This window comes from Sander vitreus, chromosome 8 (genome assembly GCF_031162955.1).
Source record: "Sander vitreus isolate 19-12246 chromosome 8, sanVit1, whole genome shotgun sequence".
NCBI lineage: Eukaryota > Metazoa > Chordata > Actinopteri > Perciformes > Percidae > Sander > Sander vitreus.
The window spans coordinates 35,332,603-35,358,950 of NC_135862.1; the positions used below are offsets into that span (position 1 = coordinate 35,332,603).

General features: G+C 41.7%; 2 protein-coding genes across 7 annotated transcripts; one reads left to right on the top strand and one right to left on the bottom strand.

Moving 5' to 3' along the window:
- Positions 1-1,015: 1,015 nt before the first annotated feature.
- fam169b (family with sequence similarity 169 member B) lies at positions 1,016-8,996 on the bottom strand. Of its 5 annotated transcripts, XR_013502430.1 has the most exons (10): positions 8,870-8,996; positions 7,699-7,845; positions 6,787-6,889; positions 6,625-6,710; positions 5,443-5,605; positions 4,675-4,857; positions 4,391-4,516; positions 4,146-4,216; positions 1,499-1,576; positions 1,025-1,109 (listed from the first exon to the last, which is right to left on the bottom strand). XR_013502430.1 is itself a non-coding variant. In XM_078257969.1 (9 exons), the coding sequence occupies exons 2-9, from the start codon at positions 7,822-7,824 to the stop codon at positions 1,104-1,106; spliced, it is 885 nt and encodes a 294-aa protein (XP_078114095.1). In that variant the 5' UTR covers positions 7,825-7,845; positions 8,870-8,996; the 3' UTR covers positions 1,016-1,103. The 5 variants fall into 5 exon arrangements, 4 of the variants coding, with proteins under 4 accessions (XP_078114095.1, XP_078114096.1, XP_078114094.1 ...); XM_078257969.1 differs by lacking the exon at positions 1,499-1,576 and having other exon boundaries at positions 1,016-1,136; positions 5,443-5,599; XM_078257970.1 differs by lacking the exon at positions 1,499-1,576 and having other exon boundaries at positions 1,016-1,109.
- A 1,483-nt stretch (positions 8,997-10,479) lies between these two features.
- Positions 10,480-25,283, top strand: ldhd (lactate dehydrogenase D). Of its 2 annotated transcripts, XM_078257965.1 has the most exons (11): positions 10,480-10,641; positions 11,369-11,481; positions 13,801-13,942; positions 14,351-14,492; positions 16,179-16,338; positions 17,143-17,342; positions 18,605-18,733; positions 20,513-20,640; positions 21,567-21,657; positions 22,603-22,714; positions 24,679-25,283. In XM_078257965.1, the coding sequence occupies exons 1-11, from the start codon at positions 10,549-10,551 to the stop codon at positions 24,857-24,859; spliced, it is 1,491 nt and encodes a 496-aa protein (XP_078114091.1). In that variant the 5' UTR covers positions 10,480-10,548; the 3' UTR covers positions 24,860-25,283. The 2 variants fall into 2 exon arrangements, with proteins under 2 accessions (XP_078114091.1, XP_078114092.1); XM_078257966.1 differs by lacking the exon at positions 18,605-18,733.
- The last annotated feature ends 1,065 nt before the right edge of the window (positions 25,284-26,348 follow it).

A 26,348-nucleotide genomic window follows, 5' to 3' on the forward strand; every position in this document is an offset into this window, starting at 1 on the left:
AAAAGCTTAAAGTGCTCATATTATGCTCATTTTCAGGTTCATAATTGTATTTAGAGGTTGTACCAGAATAGGTTTACATGGTTTAATTTTCAGAAAACACCATATTGTACTGCACATTGCTGCAGCTCCTCTTTTCACTCTGTGTGTTGAGCTCTCTGTTTTAGCTCTCACTTCTGTTCCATCTTTGTTGGGAGTCGCACATGCTCAGTAGCTAGGTAAGGACTACTAGCCAGTCAGAAGCAGAGTATGAGGGCGTGCCCTGACAGTACCTAGGTAAGGACTACTAGTCAGTCAGAAGCAGAGTATGAGGGCGTGCCCTGACAGTAGCTAGGTAAGGACTACTAGCCAGTCAGAAGCAGAGTATGAGGGCGTGCCCTGACAGTAACTAGGTAAGGACTACTAGCCAGTCAGAAGCAGAGTATGAGGGCGTGTCATGCTAGCAGCTAGGCGATCATTATAACGTGTGTTCCAAATTGACCACGTTTGTCTCTGAAGTAAAGGCTGGACTACAATAGAGCTGTTTGGAGCAGTTTGTGAACAGTGTTTTCTGTTGGAGATGGTAAGTCCCTTTGGGGGGACTTTGGGCTTTTTCACTCTGTAAACCTATAACGTGCACAAAAAAGATATATAACACAATAAAGGAAAGGGGAAAAACCAAAAAGCATAATATGAGCACTAAGTTGCACAAGCACAAGTTGGGGAAAAAATTGACAAAAATGTCAGGAAATGCTTCAAAAACGTTCAAAAAAAAGTTTGACCCAGAAAATCTTAATCAGTATGGACAGTTGGTGCTGTGTCTGTTTCCTCATGTCCTTCTGACCCGTTTGGCACTTCATTGTGTTTTCTCTCCGCGAGGCTCTGCAGATAGAGAGGGCTTGGATTTCAGGGCTTGTTTTGTGTTTAGGGCCTGTGGTGGTCTGCTGGGAGATCCAGAGTGCAGACCATCAGTGTGGGCTGCAGGACATCCTGTTCCAGAGATCTCGCTGCCTGGGGAGCTTCTCCTCGGCTTGGATCACAGGGTTTAATTTGTTGTGCGGCAGAGTCTATTACCAGTGGAATGTTCACATTACAGGTGCTCGCTGAGGTCAGGTCCACAGGAGACTCTAGGTCTGCATCGAACAAAAACAGAGGAGACTCTGAGGTCCCGGAAATTTCAATCTAAGGCTACATTTACATTGCTATGTTTTGGTTTAAAAACGGATATCTTTTGCTTTGATTACACCTCTCATTCCCCCTGCTCTGGTGTTTCCCCCTCTCATTCCCCCTGCTCTGGTGTTTCCCCCTCTCATTCCCCCTGCTCTGGTGTTTCCCCCTCTCATTCCCCCTGCTCTGGTGTTTCCCCCTCTCATTCCTCCTGCTCTGGTGTTTCCCCCTCTCATTCCCCCTGCTCTGGTGTTTCCCCCTCTCATTCCTCCTGTTCTGGTGTTCCCCCCTCTCATTCCCCCTGCTCTGGTGTTTCTGAGCCCCTAAACCGGAGACATTTAGAAACACTTCTGACCCATTTTGGTTTGGAATCTGCGGGGTTGTGTTAGACTGCGACTTCGACTTCTCTTTATTGATCCTTTTGGGATAACTCCTGCAAGGAAATTAGATTTCCAGCAGCAGATTTTAGCAGCATATAAAACACTCTTTAAAAAAAGAGGTATAAAAAATAAAAAATACAGTATAAGAATAACAATGACAATAAACGTTTAGCTAAATATTTTTTACAAAAAGTAAACAAACAGTAAACAACAATAAACTACAGATAAATACAGATAAATATATAGATATATAGGACTATGTATGGTATTGTGTTATTGTACAGTTAATAAATAAATGACATTTAGCATAAATTAGCAGTAAAGAGCATTTAGAGTGTCCAGGTACGTATGTGTGTTGCAGTCTCAACGGCCGCAAACGGAGACCTTTGGCAACACAAACACTGACGCCAACGTTTCTCCTCCTGGTTGGGTCTTATCGGTCACGACATCTCGTTCTGAGACTAAGCTACTAATGTTACCATGGCAACTACCAACAGCGGGTGGGGTCTCCACGCTGCCTCCTATATATGCCCAGTATACCAGAATGTTGATGAGATATGAGGTTTGGGAATGTTAGTTTAAACAGAGATTAGTTCTTCTACTGGAGATAAAAATACTTGGTACACGGAATTCAGAATTTTGGCTCAAAACAACAACAAAAAAAACTTAGCAATGTAAATGTAACCTAAAAGTCATCGACACAAGAGCTGTGATGGAAACCGTTCCCTCATCCACTCACTCACTATTCCCTACATAGTGTTTATTAAATAGGGAACTATATCAGGAAAGACCAAACCAGATGTCGGACACTCTCTGAAAACATCGTTGCGTCAGTAGATGAGCCGGTTATTTGTGTGACGGAGGCATCATGTAAACAAACCCAAACAAAAAACCTTCTGGGTGCCCAGGTAGCTCAGTTGGTAGAGCACTCACCCATATAAAGAGGTTTACTCCTTGACGCAGAGGCCCGGGGTTCAAGCCCAACCTGTGACTTCTCTCTCTCCACTTTCATATTTAAGCTAGCTGATGATTAAAGGCAGAAATGTTAAAGACTTCTAATACGTCCCTGAAACAAAGCGTGCGCTCAGTTTGCATATTATATATGTTGCGTGTTACATTTCCACTGTTTAGAAACCAAAGCTTGCTCCATTTTTCCTTTTCAGTTCCACGTTGCATTGTGGTATACGGGAGTCAAATGTAGCGTACATCCTTTGTACACTCAAATTAGTTTGAACACCACTATAAAATAACGAAAACACTATATAGTGCACTATTTCTGTGATAGGGAACGGTTTCCAACACAGCTCCTGTGGACAAATAGTAGTAAAAAACAATACAACAGCCCAGCGATAGGTTCCACTTTGATAAGCTAAATGCTTATTTCAGCAAGTTAACATTCTTGCTAACAGCATGTTACTTGCTCTTGGGTACTTTCCCTAAGTTGCGGAGGTGTGGCAGGAGGATGAATCCACTCCTCCAGATTGCCCTTCCTGATGCCTACATCAGAGAGATTCAGTTCTATGGAATTATTTTTGTGACTTTAATTCCAAGCAAAACTTCTCAAGTATCAAACAAAAATCACTAACTCAAGCAAAAAAATTGTCACCTCAAAGGTTAAACTTAAAACTTGCAAACAATAGACAAGATCAAAACTGCGTGGGAAAAGGAACTTGGAACTGAAATCTCAGAAGACGTATGGACTAAAGCTCTAACAAGGGTGAACAACAGCACTTGTTATGCAAGACTGGGTCTTATTCAATTCAAGGTTGTTCATCGCCTACACTGGTGAAGATATCCTCATTCTATCCTAATGTGGATAGCAAATGTGGAAGATGTCATGTTAATGTAGCTGACTTGATGTTTTGGTCATGCCATAAACTAGCAGGATACTGGTCAACTATATTTGATGTATTGTCTGAAGTGCTTGGGGCGACTTTAGAACCATGAGCTATAATTGCCATATTTGGTGTACCAGATGAAGGAACAAACTTGACGCAAAAACAACTCAACATCATAGCATTTGTGTTTTGTGTGTAAGGAAAAGAAAAACTCATATACCTGTACCGATGCGTCTATGTTTAGAATCTATATTTCTCAATAAAAATAGGTTTAAAAAAACTTGCAAACAAAACATTTGTGTAGTCGTAAACTATTGGTCTTTTATTGGTTTGATATTATGTCCTTTTGTTTATAGTTCCCTCTGCTTTTTTCTCAATGATCAGTCTTTTGCTTTTTTGTCGTAAACAACAAGCTCACAGAGCGCTGCCCTCTGGAGCCAGTCCGACTATGTTTTGAATGATTTGCGGCGGGTAGGCTAGTCTTTACCTATGGTCTTTACGCACACACTGTGCTCCTAAAACATTTTTCCGGTTCGCGCACGTATCTATTTTTAGACATAACATACTGTATATGATCCACTAGTCTCGATAGTAGTATCGATAAGCTCGGACCTTATTGATTTTGGGGTTTTGAGAAATTTGGAACCCGGTCCTTAATAGAACCAGGTGTCGAGACCCCTCCCTAGTGGTCACCCATATCTTGTCTGAACTTTGATCTGGTTCATGACATAGTGTTTCGGAGGGATTCTTTTAAACATGAGAAGAGAAAAATCGAGATTCCCACCTTCTGAGAGGAGTCCCTTTCTTGTATCCTCTGCGTTTCGCCTGATGTTGGACTATTCTCCTCATTATTATCTACAGTAGAAAGACACGAGTCAAATGAGGTCACATAAAAGCGAGGGGTACTCTTAAATGTAGACAAGCTCGAAAAAACATTGGCATCTTTGGGAAAACTTTGTTTTGCAGTATGATATCTAGAATGTGAAATTCTTTCAAACGTCTAAACACCAAATACTGTATAACGTGTACCGAGGGAGTAGCGGCCTAGCTGGATGCTGAGCCAGATGTTTCGTCGCTGAGTCCAGTCCCCTGGAGTCTCCACCTCATACAGCTGCTCCAGATGTTCCTCGTGCTGCTGCAGAAAGCTCCTGCACACTGAACACACAACCTGTTAGGTCCAGTTCAGACCAAAGATTCACCATTTCTTTTCTTTTTTTACTGTGATGTGACTTTTAGGTATTTGATCTGCTGTTTCCAAGTAACTTTGTTTTATATTTATTATGTGGAGGAGGGGGGGGGGGCCCTTAGCTGACCTGCCGCCATGCTGGGTGATAATGGAGAGCTGACTCCCAGACATGTCTCTGTGTAGAAGGAGGAGCAGTAATCTTCCAGCATCTGAAGCCCAAAGCCTCTCCTCCTCCAGCTTCTCCTCACCAGCATCGTGTCCAGAGCAGGCAGCAGGTAGCAGCGACTGCTCCAGCTGTCACACAGACTGCCTGGAACACCAGCAGCACAACAGCTAAGGCGCCAATATACTTGCTAAGCCAAAAGCGATCTCAGTGCACACAGTGCAAGTGTTTTTAGCTCCAGTAGAAGAACTAATCTCAATCTACAGTTAGACAAAAAAAATCTATGATAATAAAGAGGCGTTGTTTACTTCATAGGCTGTGTACCTGTGTTATTACATTATCTGGGTCACATGATAGTGATATATAACCAAAAGATGTATCTTGGAATTCATTCAAAACTTTAATTTGTTTAAAAAAGTAATCAATGAATAAATATTTTGAAATTTGACAATTATATTGTTAATCATTAATAATTATTTCTGAGACAATTAATCGTCTAGCCAAATTTGGAATTGTTATAGCTCTACTTACTACTAATATAAACATCAATTCATTTGCCGGGGAGGAGCCAACTTTTCACGCTGACAAAAGTAACACATCATACCTTTAAGGAGCAACAACTGCCAATGTTAAAACTGTAGTAGGCTGTAAGATTGCATGTAAAAGCACATCTGTTTTGGAGCACCCACGCCCCTCTCATTCTCATATTCTCCGTCTCCTCCTCCATGCTACCTTTGTGTTTGACGGTGTAGAAGCCGACCGCCTGGCTGTCTCTCCACAGCAGTTTGCAGCTCTCTGTGCGGGGGTGCAGGGAGAACAACGCCTTCTCCTGCGAGGACCTCTCCACCACCTGACTGAGCAGGAACACAATCACCCTCTCCATCATCGACTGCACCTGGGGAGAACACTAAGACTTAGGAAGCTCACCAACGCTGATGAGAACAAGCAGCACAGAAATCACAACTATCAAATTGCGACAGCTAAAATTTTAATGGGAATTTATGTAATTAACAATGTCTTTAAAAGCTGCGGCAAATGAAAGTTTAAACCGTGACCGTTAGTGGCAAATGTGCACAGCTGTAGCTAAAAAGAGGTTCATCCAGTCAATTGGCAAAACAACAAAAAATAAATCTTAATGTTGGTAATAAGCAGGGAGGGCCACACAGAATCTGGGAGAATTCCAGATTCTTCACAGATTTTCTGCAGAAAAGAATCAGCAGATTCCGTTTTAATGAAAACTTCACCAGATGTAAACAAGTGTCTATCCTATAACATATTACAAAATCAAAAAGAAATCTATTTTTTCCCCGCATTTTTTGCCTTTTTGTACTGAAGTTCCACTCTTGACAGGACACATGGATATTTTCTCTACACATCTCCATCAAGCAAGATGTTGAAGAAACTCTAGAATGCTAAATTGCTTTAAAAAGAATGATATCATGCCAACATACCGTGTATGAGTCCATCAAGACTTTAAAGTTGCCACTGTCACGTTTATGCTCTTAGAGATTGCACAGATTAGATTTTTTACCAAGGGTTAACCTTAATATTTTCTGTTCATACGGTATCGCCGACGGCGACTACATCACGTCCATTTCCAACAAAACAGAGCGAAAGCAGAACATGCAGAAAATCCATGTTATGTTCTTTTTTACTAAGTAAATAAATGTCAGACTGACTGACTGACTGGTGATGTGCATTCTTTTTAGAAAACAATTAGTTTTTAGAAATGTCTCAGAATATATTGTCTCTAGAAGTTTATTATTCTATTTTTGTTTTTGTTAAAGAAGGAAAAGAAAATCCCAATACTCAATCCTATCGATTGCAATAAATGAAAATTGCAAAACAAATCCATGTATCGTTAGAAAGAATTGAATCGGGACAAAAGCAAATGGTCCCAGCCTTTATATTTACCGTAATCAAGCCACTTCTGGACTTGCTGGACGTTCGTAAGACGTCCTCCACACACCACCACTTCTCATGCAGGTATAAAGCCACCACTGGAAGGTAGAGCAGAAAGCATTAGTCTTTGTCTTAATGGGTGTCCGTGTAGACGCAGGGACTTTAGTTCCGAACCTTGTGTTGGATCATCTGGAGAGTAAAGCGCCAGCAGTGCACAGTCGGGTTGGTCATCTTCAAACAGCTGCACCCGCCTTGCATTGTCAGCTGTGATCGCTACCTGAGCAGACAGGAAGACGACTTCATGCATTCATCTAACACTCCTCGTCTGTATCCACGACGTTCCACTTCTGGGATTGTTCAGGTGCCGCAGATGTTACTGTGGTACGCCCCGCGTACCAAGGCTCGGTCCCTATCACAGCAGCCCAGGGTTTAACCCTTGTGTTGTCTTCCCATCGACCGTACACTTGTTGTCCTCTCGGGTCAAAATTAAAAATGAACACATTTTTGATGCTTTTTCTGACATTTATATCCCTTTCTTCGACACTTTTGATGCTTTTTTCTACGTTTTTGAGGCTTTTGTTACTCAACCACCAAACACCACTAACACCAACTTATTACCACTAGGTTAACACTTATTTTTGGAATTCATGGACAACAATTTTTGAGTTAAAAAAGCAGAAATTATGAAATATTTAGACTAATATTAGAGGAACGTTGAAAGAGTCAAAGTTTAGTCAGAATACAGTTTTGAAACCATTTCAGTTTTTTTGAAATGCTAAAACTTGAATAAAACATCCAAAATTCAATAAAAGCAGTGATCATGCATTGAACGTGCGAAGAGCATTGAATAGAATCCATCTAATTTTGGGGTCATTTTTATTTAAAAAAAACAAAACAACATATTTCTGATTTTGAAATTTTGAAAAAAGGTCCAATTGGACCCGAGGACAACATGAGGGTTTAAATCCGACCTGTGGCCCTTGGCTGTATGTCTTCCCCCTCTCTCCCCCCACGTTCCTGTCTGCAACTGTCCATTAAAGGCCAAAATGCCCAACAAATAATCTTAAAAATGAAAAGAAAAGGTACCTTCGAAGTCTGTGATAATTGAAACCACTCATTATTCCAAGGTCTTGACTCCAAATAAGAGAGGTACTGTTCAGATGCCGATGTCAGTCCAGCGTCATCCACATCTGGAAGGTCTACAGGGTACATGGCCTCTCAAAGGGAATACAGCTGTGGAAGGGATAGTTACACATGTTCAACCATTTCAAAACATCAACAAGCAACAAATATGGCACGATAAACAATCATCCCTGTAACGCTGTACACGCATTATTTAATAAAACGTCAAAAGGTAATACATTTATACTTCATTATGTAATATCACCTGCATTTTGTAATAAAACCTGAGCGCAGGTTGGACTTTTTTTTTAAAGAAAATGTAATAAGGTGCATTATGTAATAACCAACCAAAATGGATGCCTTCATTAATTGTTTTCATAACATTGTCATGTTTATTTTAGAATTCCAGTGTGAAACATATGTGACTCAAAATGTATTTTAAACTTGTTCAGTAGATTAGTATTACCTTACATTAGTCAATACACGTCACTAAATTTATTACATATTGCGTTCTGAGTTTTTATTACAAAATGCAGCAGACTATAACATAATGAAGTATACATGTATTACATGTTGACGTTTTATTACATAATGCGTTGTTACAATCCATAACTGACTGTATTTAGTCCAATTTTCTCGTACAGAGCAAATGTCCTTCCACCAGATTACATTAAAAAAAATCTGGCAATTTAAAGGTACCTGATTGTGCAAACAGACACTATAAATAGAGAATAACTTGTGATCTTTGACAAGCACTGACTTCCTTATGGTAAGATCTGTACATAACTTACAGTAAGCAACGATTTTAGCTAAACATTAACTTACACTTCCATCCACAGTGCATGTTTTATGATGATTAAACGGTAGTGTCTCAATTAAAATGGCTATAAAATCCACCTGAGTGTGTAAGCAGGCTAACGTTATTCTTGGACAGTTGGACTGTTCATTAGTAGGCCTGTGACTGACATGGGAGTTCTTCAGCTGTGTGCACTTTGAACTGCTAACTTACCAATGCTAACAAAAAAACATGTAACTATAAGAACAACAATACCCATAAAGCCTCGCAGAGCGATTTCCTCACAAATACTGTACGTTTGGTTCATTTGGTAAGGCGTCATGGTGACAATGAACTTACTTTATGACTGAATAGGTTATAGAACAGCAGTCACCGACGTTGACAGGAGAAGCTTTCCGCTCCACCTGTAAGTTCCCTACATTCACTTTGAATCCACCTTGACGCCTCTTTCCTTTGACCTGCAGCGCCTCCCTCTGAAAAGAGAGAGTCATTGCGTCACTTCGTCCTTCTGCAAGCGCCATCAGATGACCGGAAACATATGAGGTGGACTTCAAAATAAAAGCATAAAATAAGATAAAATAGACTATTAATCCCACACTGGGGAAATTCCTGTGCTACAGCAGGTCAAAAGAAAGAAAAAAATTACATAAAGTATAAGATATAGAAAAAATAGAATTAGTTATAATAATAATAGTAATAAAACAAACATATTTAACAATAAACACCCTTATATAAACAGACAGTATATAAACACCGATATACAGATGAGTAAGGTAAGCATATGATTTGCTAACATAAACATTTAAATATTAGACATCCAAATGATGTACTGTATGGGAACGTTAATAATTATATAATATTAATATTTCCTACAAGAAACTTCCAAATCCACTTAAACTGCATTTTGTGTGACAATGCAATGTAACGGCAGGCATCAATAAGTTAGAAATATTTAGTTGTCGATCAGCATAAGGGGTCCTTGGTCCTAATTTGTTTATAATAATAATAATAATAACCCAAGGCCACTTTACACAATTACTGGGGCTAAGCTAAGCTAAGGGAGGTTGTAGGCTGTAGTGAACAGGTGGTGTTTAAGGAGTTTTTGAAAATGTCCAGGGATGTGCATTGTGGATATCTGCAGGGAGGGTGTTCCAGAGGGATGGGGTTGCAACACTAAATGCTCTGTCTCCAAAGGTACAGAGTCTGGTGTGGGGAATGGAGAGCAGGCCAGCGTCTGAGGATCGCAGGTTTCGGGGTGGGGTGTATGGATGGAGGAGGTCGGAGAGGTACTGAGGGGCCAGGGAATGGAGGGATTTGTAGGTGAGAAGGAGGATTTTATATGTGATGCAGGACTTGATTGGGAGTAGGGCTGCACAATTAATCACAATTTTATCGAAATCGCAATATGGACCACTGCAATATCCAAATCACAATGTTTGTTAAAGGCATAACATGTGTCAAACACTTCTGAATTAAGTATTGTGTTGCTCCAGCCTACAAATTTTATCCTACAGACTAAAAACAAATCTTTGTTTTGTACAGATCCTTGAAAAAAATCACATTATAATCATTTACATTTTTTTTATTTTAATATTTTTCTAGGCAAATAAGAATAATGATACAAAAATAAAATTCCCTCCAATATTGTGGATCATATTACAATCGTAATATTAGTCAAAATAATATTTTCCTCATATCGTGCAGCCCTAATTGGGAGCCAGTGAAGGTGGATGGGGGTTGGGGTGTGTTTTGCAACATAATAAAGTTTTTGTTAGTCTCACTATACATTACACACATGCACTTCTAAAGATACCCTTATAATAATAATAATGATATGACCAATTTTCATATTACAATTAAGCATATACTGTGTAATTATTGTGAATATGCTTCAAATCTTTCGTAGTTGTGTTTTATTCTGAAACTAATTGACCGGAACTCGTGTATTTATTCGTACTTTGATAGATTACTAGCTTGTAGTCAGAGACCTTGTTCGGTGCCAGGTAAACCGGTAAAAAATGTTGCTTGGCTTGACACCTAGTCGACGGTTGCTGTCTCACCGACATTGCCTCCTGCAGTGTCGCAGCATTAAATCAGAAAACACCGCCAGAGTAAGTTTGTTGCCGAGACAGTAGAGTATGTTACTTTGTGCATGTAACGTTAGCTATAGCTATATAGCCAAAATGCAGTGATAGGGCTAACGTTAATTAAGCACGCAATGTAATAGCATTGTGGTAATACTAATAACATAACGTTAGCTGCTGTTACATCGACCTTTTAGCTGCACCTTTTAAGTGGTCTTATTGGGATAACGTTAATGTTAGCGTTAGGCAACTTTGTCTTGTGACGTTAGTAGAGATGGCCCGATACAATTTTTTGCTTCCCGATACCGATTCCGATACCTGAACTTGCGTATTGGCCGATACCGAGTACCGATCCGATACCAGTGTGTCATATATTTTATTATGTTTTAACAGCTGTATACTACTATCCCTATATGTTTGTGATATTATTTCTATCTTTGTTGTCGGTCTGGCTCAGGTTAAACTCTTTGTGAAACGTGAACAAACACAAACAATGAACGCCACAGAACTTTCTTTTGTTATCCAGTTTGACAGTCAGTTATAACGGAAAAAGAACATAAATAAACTACTTTAACGTAGATTTTCTTTAGGGCTTTATTACGTGGTATCGGATCGGTGCATAAACTCCAGTACTTCCCGATACCAGCATTTTAGGCAGTATCGGAGCTGATACCGATACTGGTATCAATATCGGAACATCTCTAGACGTTAGTAACGTTTAGGTCACAGTAAACGTGTGTGTGTTTCTGAATAGAGTACTGCCCTGGACAGCGTGCTCTCTGCATTCAGGTCTATATGTGGAGAGGACGGCGTCTCATTGGGTGAAGCTGTCAGGCAGCAACATGGCAAAGATGAGTCTGTACACAGGTCAGTCTCTCGCTCTCTCTCTCTCTCTCTCTCTCTCTCGCTCTGTCTCTCTCTCTCTCTCTCTCTCTCTGTCTCTCTCTGTCTCTCTCTCTCGCTCTGTCTCTCTCTCTCTCTGACAAGAACAGCTTCTTATAGTGGGATAAGTGGGGTCATCCCCACGTTTAGCCACTCACCCACTTCTCTACACATTACATACTTATCATTCCAATATACATCTTGCACACTACTTTGCACTATTACTTTTTGCACTTTACATCCCACTCCATGTGTACTTGTCTTTATATTATGTCTTATTTGTATTTTTGTATATTATGTTGATATGTGCCTATATGTATATTGTTGTCTCTATTGTACAGTATGTGTCTACATTACTATTTGTCTATGTATAGAGAGTTCACACCTACCAAAGTCAAATTCCTTGTGTATGTAAGTATACTTCTATCACACAGACACACATACTATGGTATGTAAATGGTGTTTTCAATACACAACCAAACATAGTATCCCAAAAGAGTACAGTAAATGTGTGGCATTTCACAAAATAGGGAATGACACCAGTGGTTCAATGACAGACATAATACTTCAAAATGTCATGGGACAATACCTGGCTTAATATATTCAGACAAAGGTTGAGGGGAACTCTACAAAGCAGCATTAGATCAGTGCATTAGCATTGTGCCAGTGGATCCTTGAAGACAGCTAGACAATCCTAAAAAGTGCATGGTAGGACAACAAAAAAATACACATGTTCAGCGTACACACATACAGATACATTTAGAGTGCCACTTAGCACCTGAGCTTCGGGATGTGTACACACCTGTTGTGGGCCATATTAAGGGGCATTCACACCGAAATAAGCGATCCAGCGTTTTGTCGCTGGGGGAGTGTCAATGAAACCCATTTGTGTGACGTCCTGTTGTGTTCTTAAACCCCCCAATGTTGCAGAAGTAGGCTTTATATTTCACAATTACTGTTTTTCATCAGATTGTTTATAGATCTCGACGTTTCCGACCGCACTTGAAAGCAGCTTCATTTCACAGCAGAGAGAGAAAGAAAAGAGACGAGGGACATAGCGAATGCTTTGTTATTGCAGAAAACATTCAGCTATTACACAAACTCAGTGCTTGTGTTTCGTGTTTACCCTCGTAATGACTTTCTTGTGGCAGCGATAAAGTTAGTCATATTTCCCGTTTCCTGTACAGGACTCTCACACCGCCTCAAACCATAGCTCAAAACACTGATCTCCGGTTACATGATTGTAGAGATGGTCCGATACCATTTTTTGCTTCCCGATACCGATTCTGATACCTGAACTTGCGTATCGGCCGATACCGAGTACCGATCCAATACCAGTGTGTCATATATTTTATTATGTTTTAACAGCTGTATACTTCTATCCCTGTATGGATGTGATATTATTTCTATCTTTGTTGTCAGTCTGGCTCAGGTTGAACTCTTTGTGAAACATGAACAAACTCAAACATGAACGCCCCAGAACTTTCTTTTATTCTGCAGTTTGACAGTTATAACGGAAAAAGAACATAAATAAACTACTTTAACGTAGATTTTCTTTAGGGCTTTATTACGTGGTTTCGGATCGGTGCATTAACTCCAGTACTTCCCGATACCAGCATTTTAGGCAGTATCGGAGCCGATACTGGTATCGGTATCGCAACATCTCTACATAATTGGCCACCGCAGCGTGACTTGGGGTTGCGTTTCTCCAAAACTTGAGTCGGTCTCAACTTTTTGCTGCAGGCCCCGCTGCGTTTTTTTTTTGCGTGTCCCCCCTGCGACAAACCCCGCTGCAACCCAAACGCACTACCCCCATTCAAAATGAATGGAAAGACCTGCGTTTTTGCTAGACCGTCGGATGGCCGACGCAGGCTGTGTTAATGCAGCCTTAAACATAGAACGTAGTACAGGGAGGACAGCTGTTTGTGTTTCTGCAAGGTATAATATGCAGAATTTTCCTAAAAACAACAATGTATAGACTGATATAAAAGTAATCCCTCTCAATCTTATGCCCCACTAAAAGTGTGTGTCTGTATCTGCAGAAACCCTACCAACCGGACGGTATTTTATCACGTCTCCTTCCATAGGGCTCGTAACAGGTTATTTGTAGATCTTTCACACAGAAATTTCACATGGACCTCCATGATGGTGGTACTGGTTACATGGAGATGAATGATTCCTTTAATCCACATGACTACTGTATAAATAAGATGTTTTCCTTCTCAATTCTTCAAAAATGTGCTGTTTAGTGGAGAAATATGGAGAACAGAGGGAGTGAGTGAGTGTTGCTTTGCTGCTGTCCAGATGTTGTCCCCCAGATGTGGTGGTGTTTCCTCGTTGTGTGGAGGAGGTCAGTGCCCTGGCCAAGGTCTGCAACAACCACCGCCTTCCCATCATCCCCTTTGGCACTGGAACCGGCCTGGAGGGAGGGGTCAGCGCAGTCACGGTGAGAGAGAGAGGAAAAAACAAAAAATGTATGTATCATGATTTTTAAAATCAATTATTTTTCCTAGAATTTATATTTTTTATTTATTTATTTTTACCAATACAACCTACAATATATCACAAACGTGAGTACACCCCTCACATTTTAGTAAATATTTCATTATATCTTTTAATGGGACAACACTGAAGAAATGACACATTGCTACAATGTAAAGTAGTGAGTGTAAAGCTTGTATAACAGTGTAAATGTGCTGTCCCCTCAAAATAACTCAACACAGCCATTACAAAAAAATATAAAATAACATATGTAATTATTGTGTGTGTGTGTACTTCCATGTAGTGTATGTCTAACATTTTTTTTTCTCAATTCAGTTTTATTTATAGTGTCAAATCATTGTCCTGCCCTTAGGGTGGTGTGTGCTTCAGTCTGAGGAACATGGACCAGGTTCTGGATGTCCACCAGGAGGACTTTGACGTGACGGTGGAGCCTGGTGTGACTCGGAAGGCCCTCAACGCCTACCTGCGAGACACCGGCCTATGGTTTCCTGTTGGTCAGTCGCACTCTTAGGCCACATTTACATTGCTACATTTTGGTTTTTAAAGTGCTCATATTATGCTTTTTGGCTTTTCCCCTTTCCTTTATTGTTGTTTTTTTGTGCACGTTTATAGGTTTACAAAGTGAAAAAGCCCAAAGTCCCCCCCAAAGGGACTTACCATCTCCAACAGAAAACACTGTTCACAAACTGCTCCAAACAGCTCTATTGTAGTCCAGCCTTTACTTCAGAGACAAATGTGGTCACTTTGGAACACATTATAATGCTCGCCTAGCTGCTAGCATGGCACGCCCTCATACTCTGCTTCTGACTGGCTAGTAGTAGTACTACTTACTGAGCATGTGCGGCTCCCAACAAAGATGGAACAGAAGTGAGAGGTCTCACTCTGTAGCTAAAACAGAGAGCTCAACACACAGGGTGAAAAGAGGAGCTGCAGCAAGGTGCAGTACAACAAAACTCTGGTGTTTTCTGAAAATTAAACCATGTAAACCTATTCTGGTACAACCTCTAAATAGAATTATGAACCTGAAAATGAGCATAATATGAGCACTTTAAGCAGAGTTTTGAGCCAAAAACGATCTCCATGCACGCAAGTATTTTAGCTCCAGTAGAAGAACTAATCTCAGTTTAAACCGTACGGACCACGGTTCAACTATGGTCCATTACTCCCTCATGTCCTGGGTGTGACATGCAGCATTCTCAGCATTGCTCTCAGTGGTTCTGGCCTGCTGGGTGGTGGGCAGAGTTTCAGCCAGTCATGTATGCCAACAGCATCAATCCGGCATGTTGATATCTTTCACTCTATGTCCTTGTTGGTTAGTCACATAAAGAGATAAATCTTTTCCATTCTGGCATCCACCAAGGATGTTTGTGAATCAGTCTCCTTCAGCCAAGAGCCTTCTGTCATCTTCTGTGGGAGTAAAAAGAGCCGAGGGTAATGTCCTGACTGAGTATGGGTTATATCAGTAAGCTGACACCGATGTAGATCATTTTACGCCTCCTTGTGACATTGAAGGTAAAATGTGCTGATATGTAACAAATTATAACGCAAATTAATTAAATTCTAGCCAACATTAAAGTAGTTTAAGTTCATACGTCCAGCAGGTGGTGATATTAGATAAGAAATCTAAAAGAAAAAACAACTATATAAAAAAACTAAGTAAGGATTAGATGTTACAAAAACTTACAGGGTGAACAATAGTTTTGATCAGTTTTGAATTTTAGGTCAAGCACTGTGACAAAAGTGTTTATGGTAGACTTACATTTTCTGTTTATTAGGGCTGCCCCCTCTCAGTTCATTAGTCGACTAATCGCTCGTTATGGTCTTAGTCCACTAAGATTTCTTCAGTCGATTAGTCATTGTTATGCTTTTTCATGGTGAATGACTTATTTCCAAGAAACTTATGAGCACATCTCTGGTAAACAAAAGATTTAAAGTGGTGCTTTTGCATGATTTTTTTGTGGAGAAACAAATTTTTGTGGACTGCATTTATATAGCTTTTTCCTAGTCTTAACGACGACTCAAAGGGCACAGATCTGTCGATTAAATCAACTAATCGATTAGTCGCCAAAATCATGCGTTAGTCAGCTAAGAATTTCTTTAGTCGAGGACAGACCTACTGTTTCTGTATAATTCCTCAAAATAATTTAGGAAACACTCCTGATGTTCTTTTACCACCTCAGATCCCGGGGCCGATGCGTCTCTGTGTGGCATGGCTGCCACGAGTGCATCTGGTACCAATGCAGTGCGTTATGGAACCATGAGGGAAAACGTTCTAAACCTGGAGGTTGTGCTGACTGATGGGAACATCATACACACGGCCGGAAAGGGCCGACGTCCCAGGTACACTTTAGCCATTTTCACCCACAAATATGCAACATGATAGTTAGGGTTGGGCACCAAAACCCTGTGCTAATATGGTACCGGTGCCAAAATGACCGGTATCTACTGGACTGAATAGCGACGCAGATTTCAGTGCCACTTAAATCCCGTCGCTGCTGTCTGGTGTGCCGAAACGGACGTTACAGGCAACAGAAGCATTGCTGCATGTCACGCTAGTAAACACAACACTTTGCAGCAGGTAACGTTAGCCTACCGTTAACTAGTAGCTGGATTACATACGGTTATGTGACAGCTGACAGCTAAACGGTGTGAAAGTGTGACTGTATTTTACTGTAGAGGATTCCAACACCGGGACATACAACAGTCTGCAGGTAAAGACACAAACTAGCACTATGGTCATTGCTGTTGTCGGAAAAACAACATAGACAGCACAATGGTGCGTTTGCTTTAAACTGGTAAGCCTCGTGGTGCATTCAAAGTCATTGTAAAATACCCTTTTCTCATCCTGTTTTTGTCGTTTGACAGCAATTGACTGGTTAAAAAAGTTAGTGTTATTACATTTTTAATAAATCATTTAAATCTGACCATATGGTCTTACCAATAATCAAGCCATTCTTCAATATCTCGGATTGTCGTTTTGTGCTTCTTCTTTTTTTAAAGTATTGGTTTAGACACCGGCACCGTTACCGTTTTAAATCTATTGTTTTAGCATCGGTATCGGAAAAAACCCAAATGATACCCAACCCTAACTATAGTGCATCGTAAATGGTCTTATCTTTCTTTTCTATCTGTATCAATCTTTAGGAAGACATCCGCAGGATACAACCTGACCAACCTGTTTGTGGGGTCAGAGGGCACTCTGGGGATCATCACCAAGACTACGTTGCGCCTGTACGGCATCCCAGAGGCCGTGGTGTCGGCCGTCTGCTCTTTCCCCTCTGTGCAGGCTGCAGTAGACAGCACAGTGCAGATCCTACAAGCGGGAGTACCCATTGCTCGTATCGGTGAGAAGAAAATGCCTAACATCCACAGAGCACATCACTAGAGCTGGGTACCGAATTCGATACTTTCGGTACTTTTTAGGCACCTGCCAAATTGCAGTAGTATTGAAAAATGCCTCGTCATTCAATACCTAAGGAGCATATCTCATCAGCGTCAGTGAGCCAATAAGCATGCAGCATTCTTCTACCAAGATCTAATAACTAACTGTCTATCGTTACATGTCGTAGTGACATGCAGAAAATTTGTTTTGCCATAATGTGTAATGTTGTAATTGATTTTATAAAATCAGGAACTGGTAATCAAAGTCACGGTATTGGTATGGGTACTGGTATTGAACATTTTCTAACGATACCCAGCCCTACACATACCTACACAGTTTTCATACACGAGTCAGTTTAATTTAATATTTCATGCTAAACAAAGTATTGGCTAAACTTGGTAACAAATAACACTGCATCACTTGTATCTGCTTCACAATAATTCACAATTTACGGCAGCACCTGAACAATCCCGGAAATGAAATGTCGTCGATGTAGACTAGTGTCCAACATTAACTCATAACCTTTCCAGGCAGAGTAGTTGTTCGACTTTGTGCCTCCATAGATGACTGGAGACATAGCAGCTGTATAATAAGACAGTGCTGCTCACCCTGCTAAGGCCATAGGGAAAGTAAACACCGAACACATTTTGAGGTATTTTGGCGCCCGCAATATCTTTGTTTACTTTGAAGGTTCAGCTAAATGCCTCCAGCATGAGTTTAAATACACCTTCAGAAAGCCAGGAACTTCAGAGAGTTGGGACAGCGCAGCACAATAGCACATTGTGGATAAACTGTACTGCTTGCTTAATTCTCTCCTCAATTGAGTGTTCATTCAATGCTCCTGTGTAAGTCATCAAGGTCTCCCGACATTCTTCACGTATGTGAAATGAGTTGTGCTGCTCCAGAGTTTTTCCTTACCAAGAGATGGGAGAAAAGATGAACTGAGTTTATAGTCAAAAGAAGGAAGAGATGAAACCTTATTGATCCCTTACAGAGAATGGGTACCTGCAGTAAGAGGATAATACAGTACAGGAGTGAGAAATGTATCGTAACATCAGCTGGGCAAATAGAATCCATATCAATTATTGGCAGTTGGAAAATGTGTTTTTGAACATGAAGTAAAAGTTGACAGAAATCCGAAGAATGACCTATTTAGATGCATCACGCTGACATTTGTCCCGGTTGTCTGTGTGCTGTGACTGTGTGTGAATGTGTGTTATCCAGAGTTTCTGGATGATGTGATGATTGATGCGTGCAACAGGTTCAGCTCTCTGTCCTACCCCGTGACCCCAACTCTGTTCCTGGAGTTCCACGGCTCCGAGCGAAGCCTCGAGGAACAGGTCCACACAGCCGGTGTGTGAGTGTAATCATGGATTGGATGGAACAACTAAAGTCAAATAGTATTGCTGTTGGATTACAATCATATATATGTTGTATGGGGATAGAGATGTGTCACCTTTTTCAGCACTTCTGAGTTTGCAGGTATGATATATACCTGCAAATATATGTTATGTTATGCTGCAATATATGTTATATATATATATATATATATATATATATATATATATATATATATATATATATATATATATATAATTAACCTCTAAAATTATTTTAAATATTTATGAATTTGTTAAGCCCAGTTCAGACCAAAGATTTGCAACGAGACAAAGCAGTTTCAGAACGTCGCAGAGAAATGTTTCAGCGGTCTGAACCGGCCCGTCTCAGCTCGACTCAAACCAGCTGATGGTGTCACTGCGACTCAGCTGGTCGAGTCTCCAGATTTTACAAAGTAAAAGACGTCACCTGTTTCAACAAACAATAGAGAAGTCAGCTGGTAAAGTCAGCTACAATAAAACGATCCATAATCCATTTTATTTCTGTTACAAACTGCTAACGGAGGCTCAACGTGCGCCTTCGGGCACATACGGTGGAGCGTGCTAGAGAGCCTGAAGAGAGGGAGCGCCTTGGACAAAGCCGTGATTCAGAGAAATCAAACGTGTTTTTGCCGATTCATCACTAGAAATGTAACTGTAGCAAGCATCTCACTATCACTAACGTTATCCACATTCATATTTAGACATAACAAATGATATATTTTACTACAAAAAGCCTGGAAGTTAGGACAGAAGTACAAAGAGTCGTTGCTATAGAGATGATACTCATCTTGTCTCATTGGTGTAAACCGGCAGGTTTTAGAACGCTGCAGACCGTCGCGTTGCAAGTAGTTGCAAGTTTCAACTCGTCTGGAATCTTTGGTCTGAACTGGGCTTTACATTCAGTGTTTTGTCACAGAATTAAATATTCAAGTGTAATCTTGCATGGCCTGATTTGAAACATAACATGTTTCTCAGCAGTGAAGGCAAATAATGTGTGTCTTTTTGGGACAGTTACTCCGGATTTCAACTGAATGCAGAACGTCTGCGGACCGGCTCCGCTGCAGAACGGCTGCGTGCTCCGCCGTCCGTCAATACCCACCAGGTCCGGATTTGTTGTGGCACGGCTGCGGCCATGACTGACAGGTGTAGTCACGAGGACCCATGAGATCTCACGAATTCACGTAGAATAGAACCACAAAACCAACAACAGTTTGTTTCCATCCAGAGGAGTAGAGGGGAAACAACTCTGTGCTGTGTTTTCAAGGTGTAGTGCAGGGAAATATGATCCGCCGTGAGCACAGTGTATTTTACTTTGAAAATTAACCGGATGTTTATTTTGTTTCTGTGCTCAACTTACTGTCTCGCACTATCTGCCGTGTGCTGAATTGCTGCGGAGCTCTCCAGCGTCTGGCAAAAATCGAAGCTCTGCGTATCTGCTGCAGACCGCCGGAGCTGGGACGCAGTTGGAACGCAGCCGTTCCGCAGTCAGTGGAAATACACACACTGACTTTAATGGAAACCTAATGACTCCGTCGCCGTTCCGGAGCAGATCCACAGACGTTATGCAGCCGGTGGAAATTGGGGGTTATGGATACAGTTCAAAGACATTCCCTAAATGTGCTTGCCATCCCATAAACCTTACTTAGAGACAATGTCACACACTTAAAATGGCCTTTCTAGGCCCTGGGAAAGTACTAATGGACCCTCTTTTGCAGTTGCAAAACAAAAATATAGTTGTTGTGTGTTTCCACAGAGGACATCACTCAGAGTAATGGTGGTTCCGATTTTCAGTGGGCTCGAGATGCAGAAACTCGGAACCGGTTATGGAAAGCTCGCCATGACGCCTGGTACGCTGCTCTGGCTCTCAGACCTGGCTGCAAGGTAAAGAAAGCCACATGCCCCTTCCAAAATTGGAAATTGGTTTTATCACTGAAATACCCCAATGAATCTGACCCTAAAAACACAGGAGTCTTAAAATGACTGCTAATTAGGGTTGGTTACCGAAACTCGTTCCTAAACGACCAGCATCTGCCGGACCGGAGGACAACGCAGATTTCGGTGGCACTACCATACCAGGGTTTTCCCTGCCATTACAAGGTGCCTAAGCCGAATGAATGTGACTAAAAGACTTTTCTCAGATCTAATGATTGAAAGTTTTGTCTTTTAGAGACCCAAAACAACCCCAAAGAAACACAAATGACCAAAAAGATACACAACACGACTACAGAGAGACAAAATCCCAGAAAGAAAAGCATAATATTTTCTTGAGGAAGGAGGCATAAACCCTCCACAAAATTCACCCACCTAATTCTTCCATAAAGCTAGGGAAAACACTGAATACCTGCGCTGCTCTCTGATGCTCCGAAACTAACGTTACAGGCAACGGAAGCATCGCTGCATGTGATACTAGTTAACACTACACTTGGCAGCAGGTAACGTTAGCCTACCGTTAGCTAGCAGCTGGCTAAACACAGTTGCTGACAGCTAAACAGTCTAACGTGAGGCTGTATTTAACTGGAAAGGACTAAAGACACAGAGGCGACTAGCTGCACTTTTCAAAACACCATGGCCACTGTCGGACAAAACAACATCAACGGGACTTAATGGTGTGTTCAATTACACCTAGTAAGCTCATGTTGCATTCATGTGCAACTCAAACTCAAGCTGCTGTTGTTAAGTGCCCTTCTGCCATCTAGTGGTTCTTCATTTTGTTGTTTAAGAGTAATTGAATGATAAAATGTATTATTACATTTTGGTAATAATTTGGTGTGTGTCTGTGTGTGTCCGTCCGTCCGTCCGTCCCACAGGCTTACTCTACAGATGTGTGTGTCCCTCTGTCTCGACTGCCTCAGATCATAGTGGAGACAAAGGAGGACCTGATTGAGAACAGACTCACAGGTAAGGGCACTGCAGAGAACAATATTAATGGTGTTACTGTTCATGTGAAGTAGCCTCAGTGTTGATAATGTCCATAATGCTTGATATGTTTCACTGTGAGTATAAATCTTCTAGCAGGGTTTTTCCTGCATAGAGAAAGTTTTGGCGCCCCCAAAAGAGGTTTTAGCCAGCGCCAAAGTAAAATCAAGAGTGCCAAAGCGTCTGATTTTCAGCAGCCAGTCTCCCTCTCATCCACAGCTGCTACATTTTACACAAAGGGCTGGCGCTGATAAGACAGCTACGCTGCATTGTTTTGACTTGACCTAAATGCTCCACTGTATGGCTAGCGCTATGGGATCTCAGTTACCACCCAGAGTGGGACTGTGCCGGACTCTCCCAGTGAGCATGCTGCCCTGGGGACCGGTGACGCAGCGAGAAACAGCTGATAACTGATCAAGTTAATGAATTAAAAAGTGTTCTACTTTGGCTCTGCTCCAGCTCTGTGTGTCCGTCTGCTTCGGTTTCACTCACCACTGAGTTTGACTTCATGTCCCCCCCACAACACTATCTGACTCTCTTTTACTGGTTATTATGTTGAACGTTTCTAACTTATTAAATAGTCCAAGTTTTGTGTTGGAGTTTGTAACATTCCAAAATCTTAATTTTGACTCATGTTCAACTACTACTACTAACTACTAATAATGTACTTACTAATAATGTACTTACTTACTTTTACTTACTTGTTCTGAAGTGACGGTAAAATGGAGCGTGAGATCGACAGGCGGTGTGGTGCGGCGTTGAATTCTCCATGCATGATAAAGTAGGGTCATGGTGTTCCACAAGGCTCTGTGCTTGGACCAATAGTGATGCTGGCGTTGTATCGGGCTATTGTGGCAAAGAGGGATAGAATAAATATAAATGGTATTGTGTGTTTTCCAGCTTAATGAGTGTGAATGCTATCTACAGGTCCCATAGCGGGTCATGTGGGTGATGGTAACTTCCACTGTCTGATGGTGGTGGACCCCAACGACCCAGAGGAGCAGCGCAGGGTCCACCTCTTCACAGAGAGACTGGCCAGGTAATGTGTCTCTGAACCCATCGCCTCTCTAGTCACTTTCTCACAGCTCCTCCACCAGACACAACTTTTCTCCACAGGGATACTTAATGAACCAATGCTTACGTTCTGTCACTGTCGGTGAATTGGGATCCAGTTCAAGAATATTGTCATCCTTACTTGACACAATTACTGTACAGACTTCGTAGTTAGCATCAACATAGTCTCGCACTGCCAGACCTCCACAGCTGTGGAAAGGAACTTGTTTTGGTGGAAAATTTGCATCCTTAAACCTTAAATGGCAGGCCCTACTACGCCCTGTTATGCCCTACTACACCCTGCCATGCCCTGCTACACCCTACTACGCCCTGCTATGCCCTACTATGCCCTACTACACCCTGCTATGCCCTGTGACACCCTACTACACCCTGCTACACCCTACTACGCCCTGCTATGCCCTGCTACACCCTACTACGCCCTGCTACACCCTACTACACCCTGCTATGCCCTGCTACACCCTACTACGCCCTGCTACACCCTGCTATGCCCTGCTACACCCTACTACACCCTGCTACTGCCCTGCTACACCCTGCTACGCCTGCTACGCCTGCTGCACCCTACTGCGCCCTGCTACGCCCTACTACACCCTGCTATGCCCTGCTACGCCCTACTACGCCCTGCTATGCCCTACTATGCCCTGCTACACCCTGCTATGCCCTGTGACACCCTACTACACCCTGCTACACCCTACTACGCCCTGCTACGCCCTGCTACACCCTGCTACACCCTACTACACCCTGCTATGCCCTGCTACACCCTACTACGCCCTGCTACACCCTGCTATGCCCTGCTACACCCTACTACACCCTGCTATGCCCTGCTACACCCTACTACGCCCTGCTACACCCTACTACACCCTGCTACACCCTACTACACCCTACTACACCCTGCTATGCCCTGCTACACCCTACTACGCCCTGCTACACCCTGCTACACCCTACTACACCCTGCTATGCCCTGTGACACCCTACTACACCCTGCTACACCCTACTACACCCTACTACGCCCTACTACGCCCTGCTACACCCTACTACGCCCTGCTACACCCTACTACGCCCTGCTACACCCTGCTACGCCCTACTACACCCTACTACACCCTGCTATGCCCTGCTACACCCTACTACGCCCTGCTACACCCTACTACACCCTGCTATGCCCTGCTACACCCTGCTACACCCTACTACGCCCTGCTATGCCCTGCTACACCCTACTACACCCTGCTATGCCCTGCTATGCTCTGTTAAGCCCTGAACTGCTACAACTACTATTCCTAGTCACTGTTCCATTATCTTTATTGTTACTGTAATTGCCACTGTTCATCACACCCCCAACCGGCACCACCACTGTTGCACTAAATGCCTCCTCTTGGGGGAATTACTAGAATTTTTGGATCTTTGTAAATTATAGAGTGTAGTCTAGACCTACTCTATATGTAAAGTGTCCTGACATAACTCTTATTATGATTTGATACTATAAATAAAATTGAATTGATATTGAAAACCCTGTTCATGTACTGAACTCCATTCTTTATACCACCATCCATGTAGACCTGAATTCTTTTTTTGTTAGTTAGAGGACGTTTGCTTCAAGCTTCTGTAAATGTTCCTCCTGAAGTCGGCCAGATCAACAGGCCTCACTGCTCCTTTTTAGCAACTGTCATTCACTCTTTAACCATTTTCCATTCTCCCTAATCCTCCCCACGCTTTGCCTAATCCTTTTCACTCTGCTTGCCTACTTTCAGACAAATTCACCTGCCCTTTGCCATCCAGCTCTCTTTGCTGATATTGATTTCAGAGGAATAAACTTTAGGTATTGGGTTTTGAAAAAGCTGTCTGTTTTATAAATAGTGAATTTTGCGAAATGCCTACACAAGCATCTCAAAAATGGGTTTTTTTGCAGTTAAAATATGTGGTTTGTTTCTCCTGCAGGCGAGCACTGGCCATGGACGGAACATGTACGGGGGAGCACGGAGTGGGCTTAGGGAAGAGAGCACTGCTGTGTGAAGAGATGGGACCCATGGCTGTCGGGGTCATGCAGCGTCTCAAGGACACGCTCGACCCAAAGAACCTGATGAACCCTGGGAAAGTTCTGCAGCCGAGGGAACTATAAACTGCATTGGAGTCTGAGGGAAAGTCACTAAACACAGAGAATCTCATCATGATCGGCTTGATCAGAGACTGATGTCACAATGAGTTGGCACTTTTAGAGCATATTGCACTTGAAGTATTTCCTGTCAAAACAGGACTTCTGGATGAGACATAACAGGAAGGGATTACTCAAGTAAAAAACCAATAGGATATCAGTTAAGGCTGTGTTAAAATAATCTATTCTCTAAGCGATCTTTGTTTGAGTGATCTGATATCGATTAATAAAATCCAGAAATCAACCTTTCAATTTATATGCCTTTTTACCATAAATGTATGAGTAAAAAGTAATTCAGTGTAACGTTTTGGTGGTCAATTCCTAATGTAAACATTAACATGACGTGCATAATTAAATATATGTGAGTGTTGCTTCTTGCTTGTACAATGTACAGCATAAGTCCTGTGAGAATCTCTTTCATATTAGAGCAAAATTGGTATTGTAACTGAAATGTCCCTAATTGATCTTTAATCAGAAATGTAATTGAATCGGGACCTTGTGAATGGGAATTGAATTGATTCAGGAACTCCTTGCCCCACACCCAGCCCCAATATCAGTAGGAAGACACTTATTTAATGTGGGATTGTACGTAAATAGGCTTTTCTCTAGCGGCAGGGGGGAAATATTGTACAGCACAGTATTGCAATATTTTCCATGGCAATACTGTATTGATACATGGACTCCAGGTATCAATCTGTTATTATTAGGGCTGTCAATCGATTAAAAAATGTGATTAATTAATCGAAATTAATCGCATACATAATTAACGGTGCCTGAACCGATACTTTTTAAGAAAGTAAAAAAAGAAAAGAAAAAAAAAAGGGTACTAAACAACAGTTGGTGTCATTAAAGAACAGCTTGTTTATTGCTAAGGCCATATGGTCAAAATGAAATGATTTAATAATAATGTATAACAATAACAATAACTTATTTCACTAGTAAATTGCTGTTGAACGACAAAAACAACAACCAGATAGGAAAAGGACATTTATAATAACTTCAAATGCACCACGAGGCTGTAGTTTACCAGTTTCAATGAACGCACCGTCTGTGTTTCTCCGACGGCAGCTGCAGATTGTTACATCCCGGTGTTGAATCCTCTACAGTAAAACACAGTCACACTTTACACCGTTTAGCGTTAGCTGTCAGCATTTGAACCGTGTTTAATTCAGCTACTAGCTAGCGGTAGGCTAACGTTAGCTGCTGTCGAGTATAGTGTTAACTAGCTAGCGGTAGGCTAACGTTAGCTGCTGTCGAGTATAGTGTTAACTAGCTAGCGGTAGGCTAACGTTAGCTGCTGTTGAGTATAGTGTTAACTAGCTAGTGGTAGGCTAACATTAGCTGCTGTTGAGTATAGTGTTAACTAGCTAGTGGTAGGCTAACATTAGCTGCTGTTGAGTATAGTGTTAACTAGCTAGCGGTAGGCTAACGTTAGCTGCTGTTGAGTATTAACTAG

Bases quoted from the DNA above. Each gene is read 5' to 3' on its own strand.
- fam169b (XM_078257968.1), bottom strand. From the start codon at position 7,824: ATGTACCCTGTAGACCTTCCAGATGTGGATGACGCTGGACTGACATCG. The intron at 6,890-7,698 runs GTACCTTTTCTT...CTGTCTGCTCAG, and splicing joins AATTATCACAGACTTCGAAG to GTAGCGATCACAGCTGACAA. The intron at 1,137-4,145 runs GTGGGAATCTCG...CCGGGACCTCAG, and splicing joins AAAGGGACTCCTCTCAGAAG to AGTCTCCTCTGTTTTTGTTC.
- ldhd (XM_078257965.1), top strand. From the start codon at position 10,549: ATGTTGCTTGGCTTGACACCTAGTCGACGGTTGCTGTCTCACCGACAT. The intron at 17,343-18,604 runs GTGAGAAGAAAA...TGTGTTATCCAG, and splicing joins AGTACCCATTGCTCGTATCG to AGTTTCTGGATGATGTGATG. The intron at 18,734-20,512 runs GTGTGTGAGTGT...GTGTTTCCACAG, and splicing joins GGAACAGGTCCACACAGCCG to AGGACATCACTCAGAGTAAT.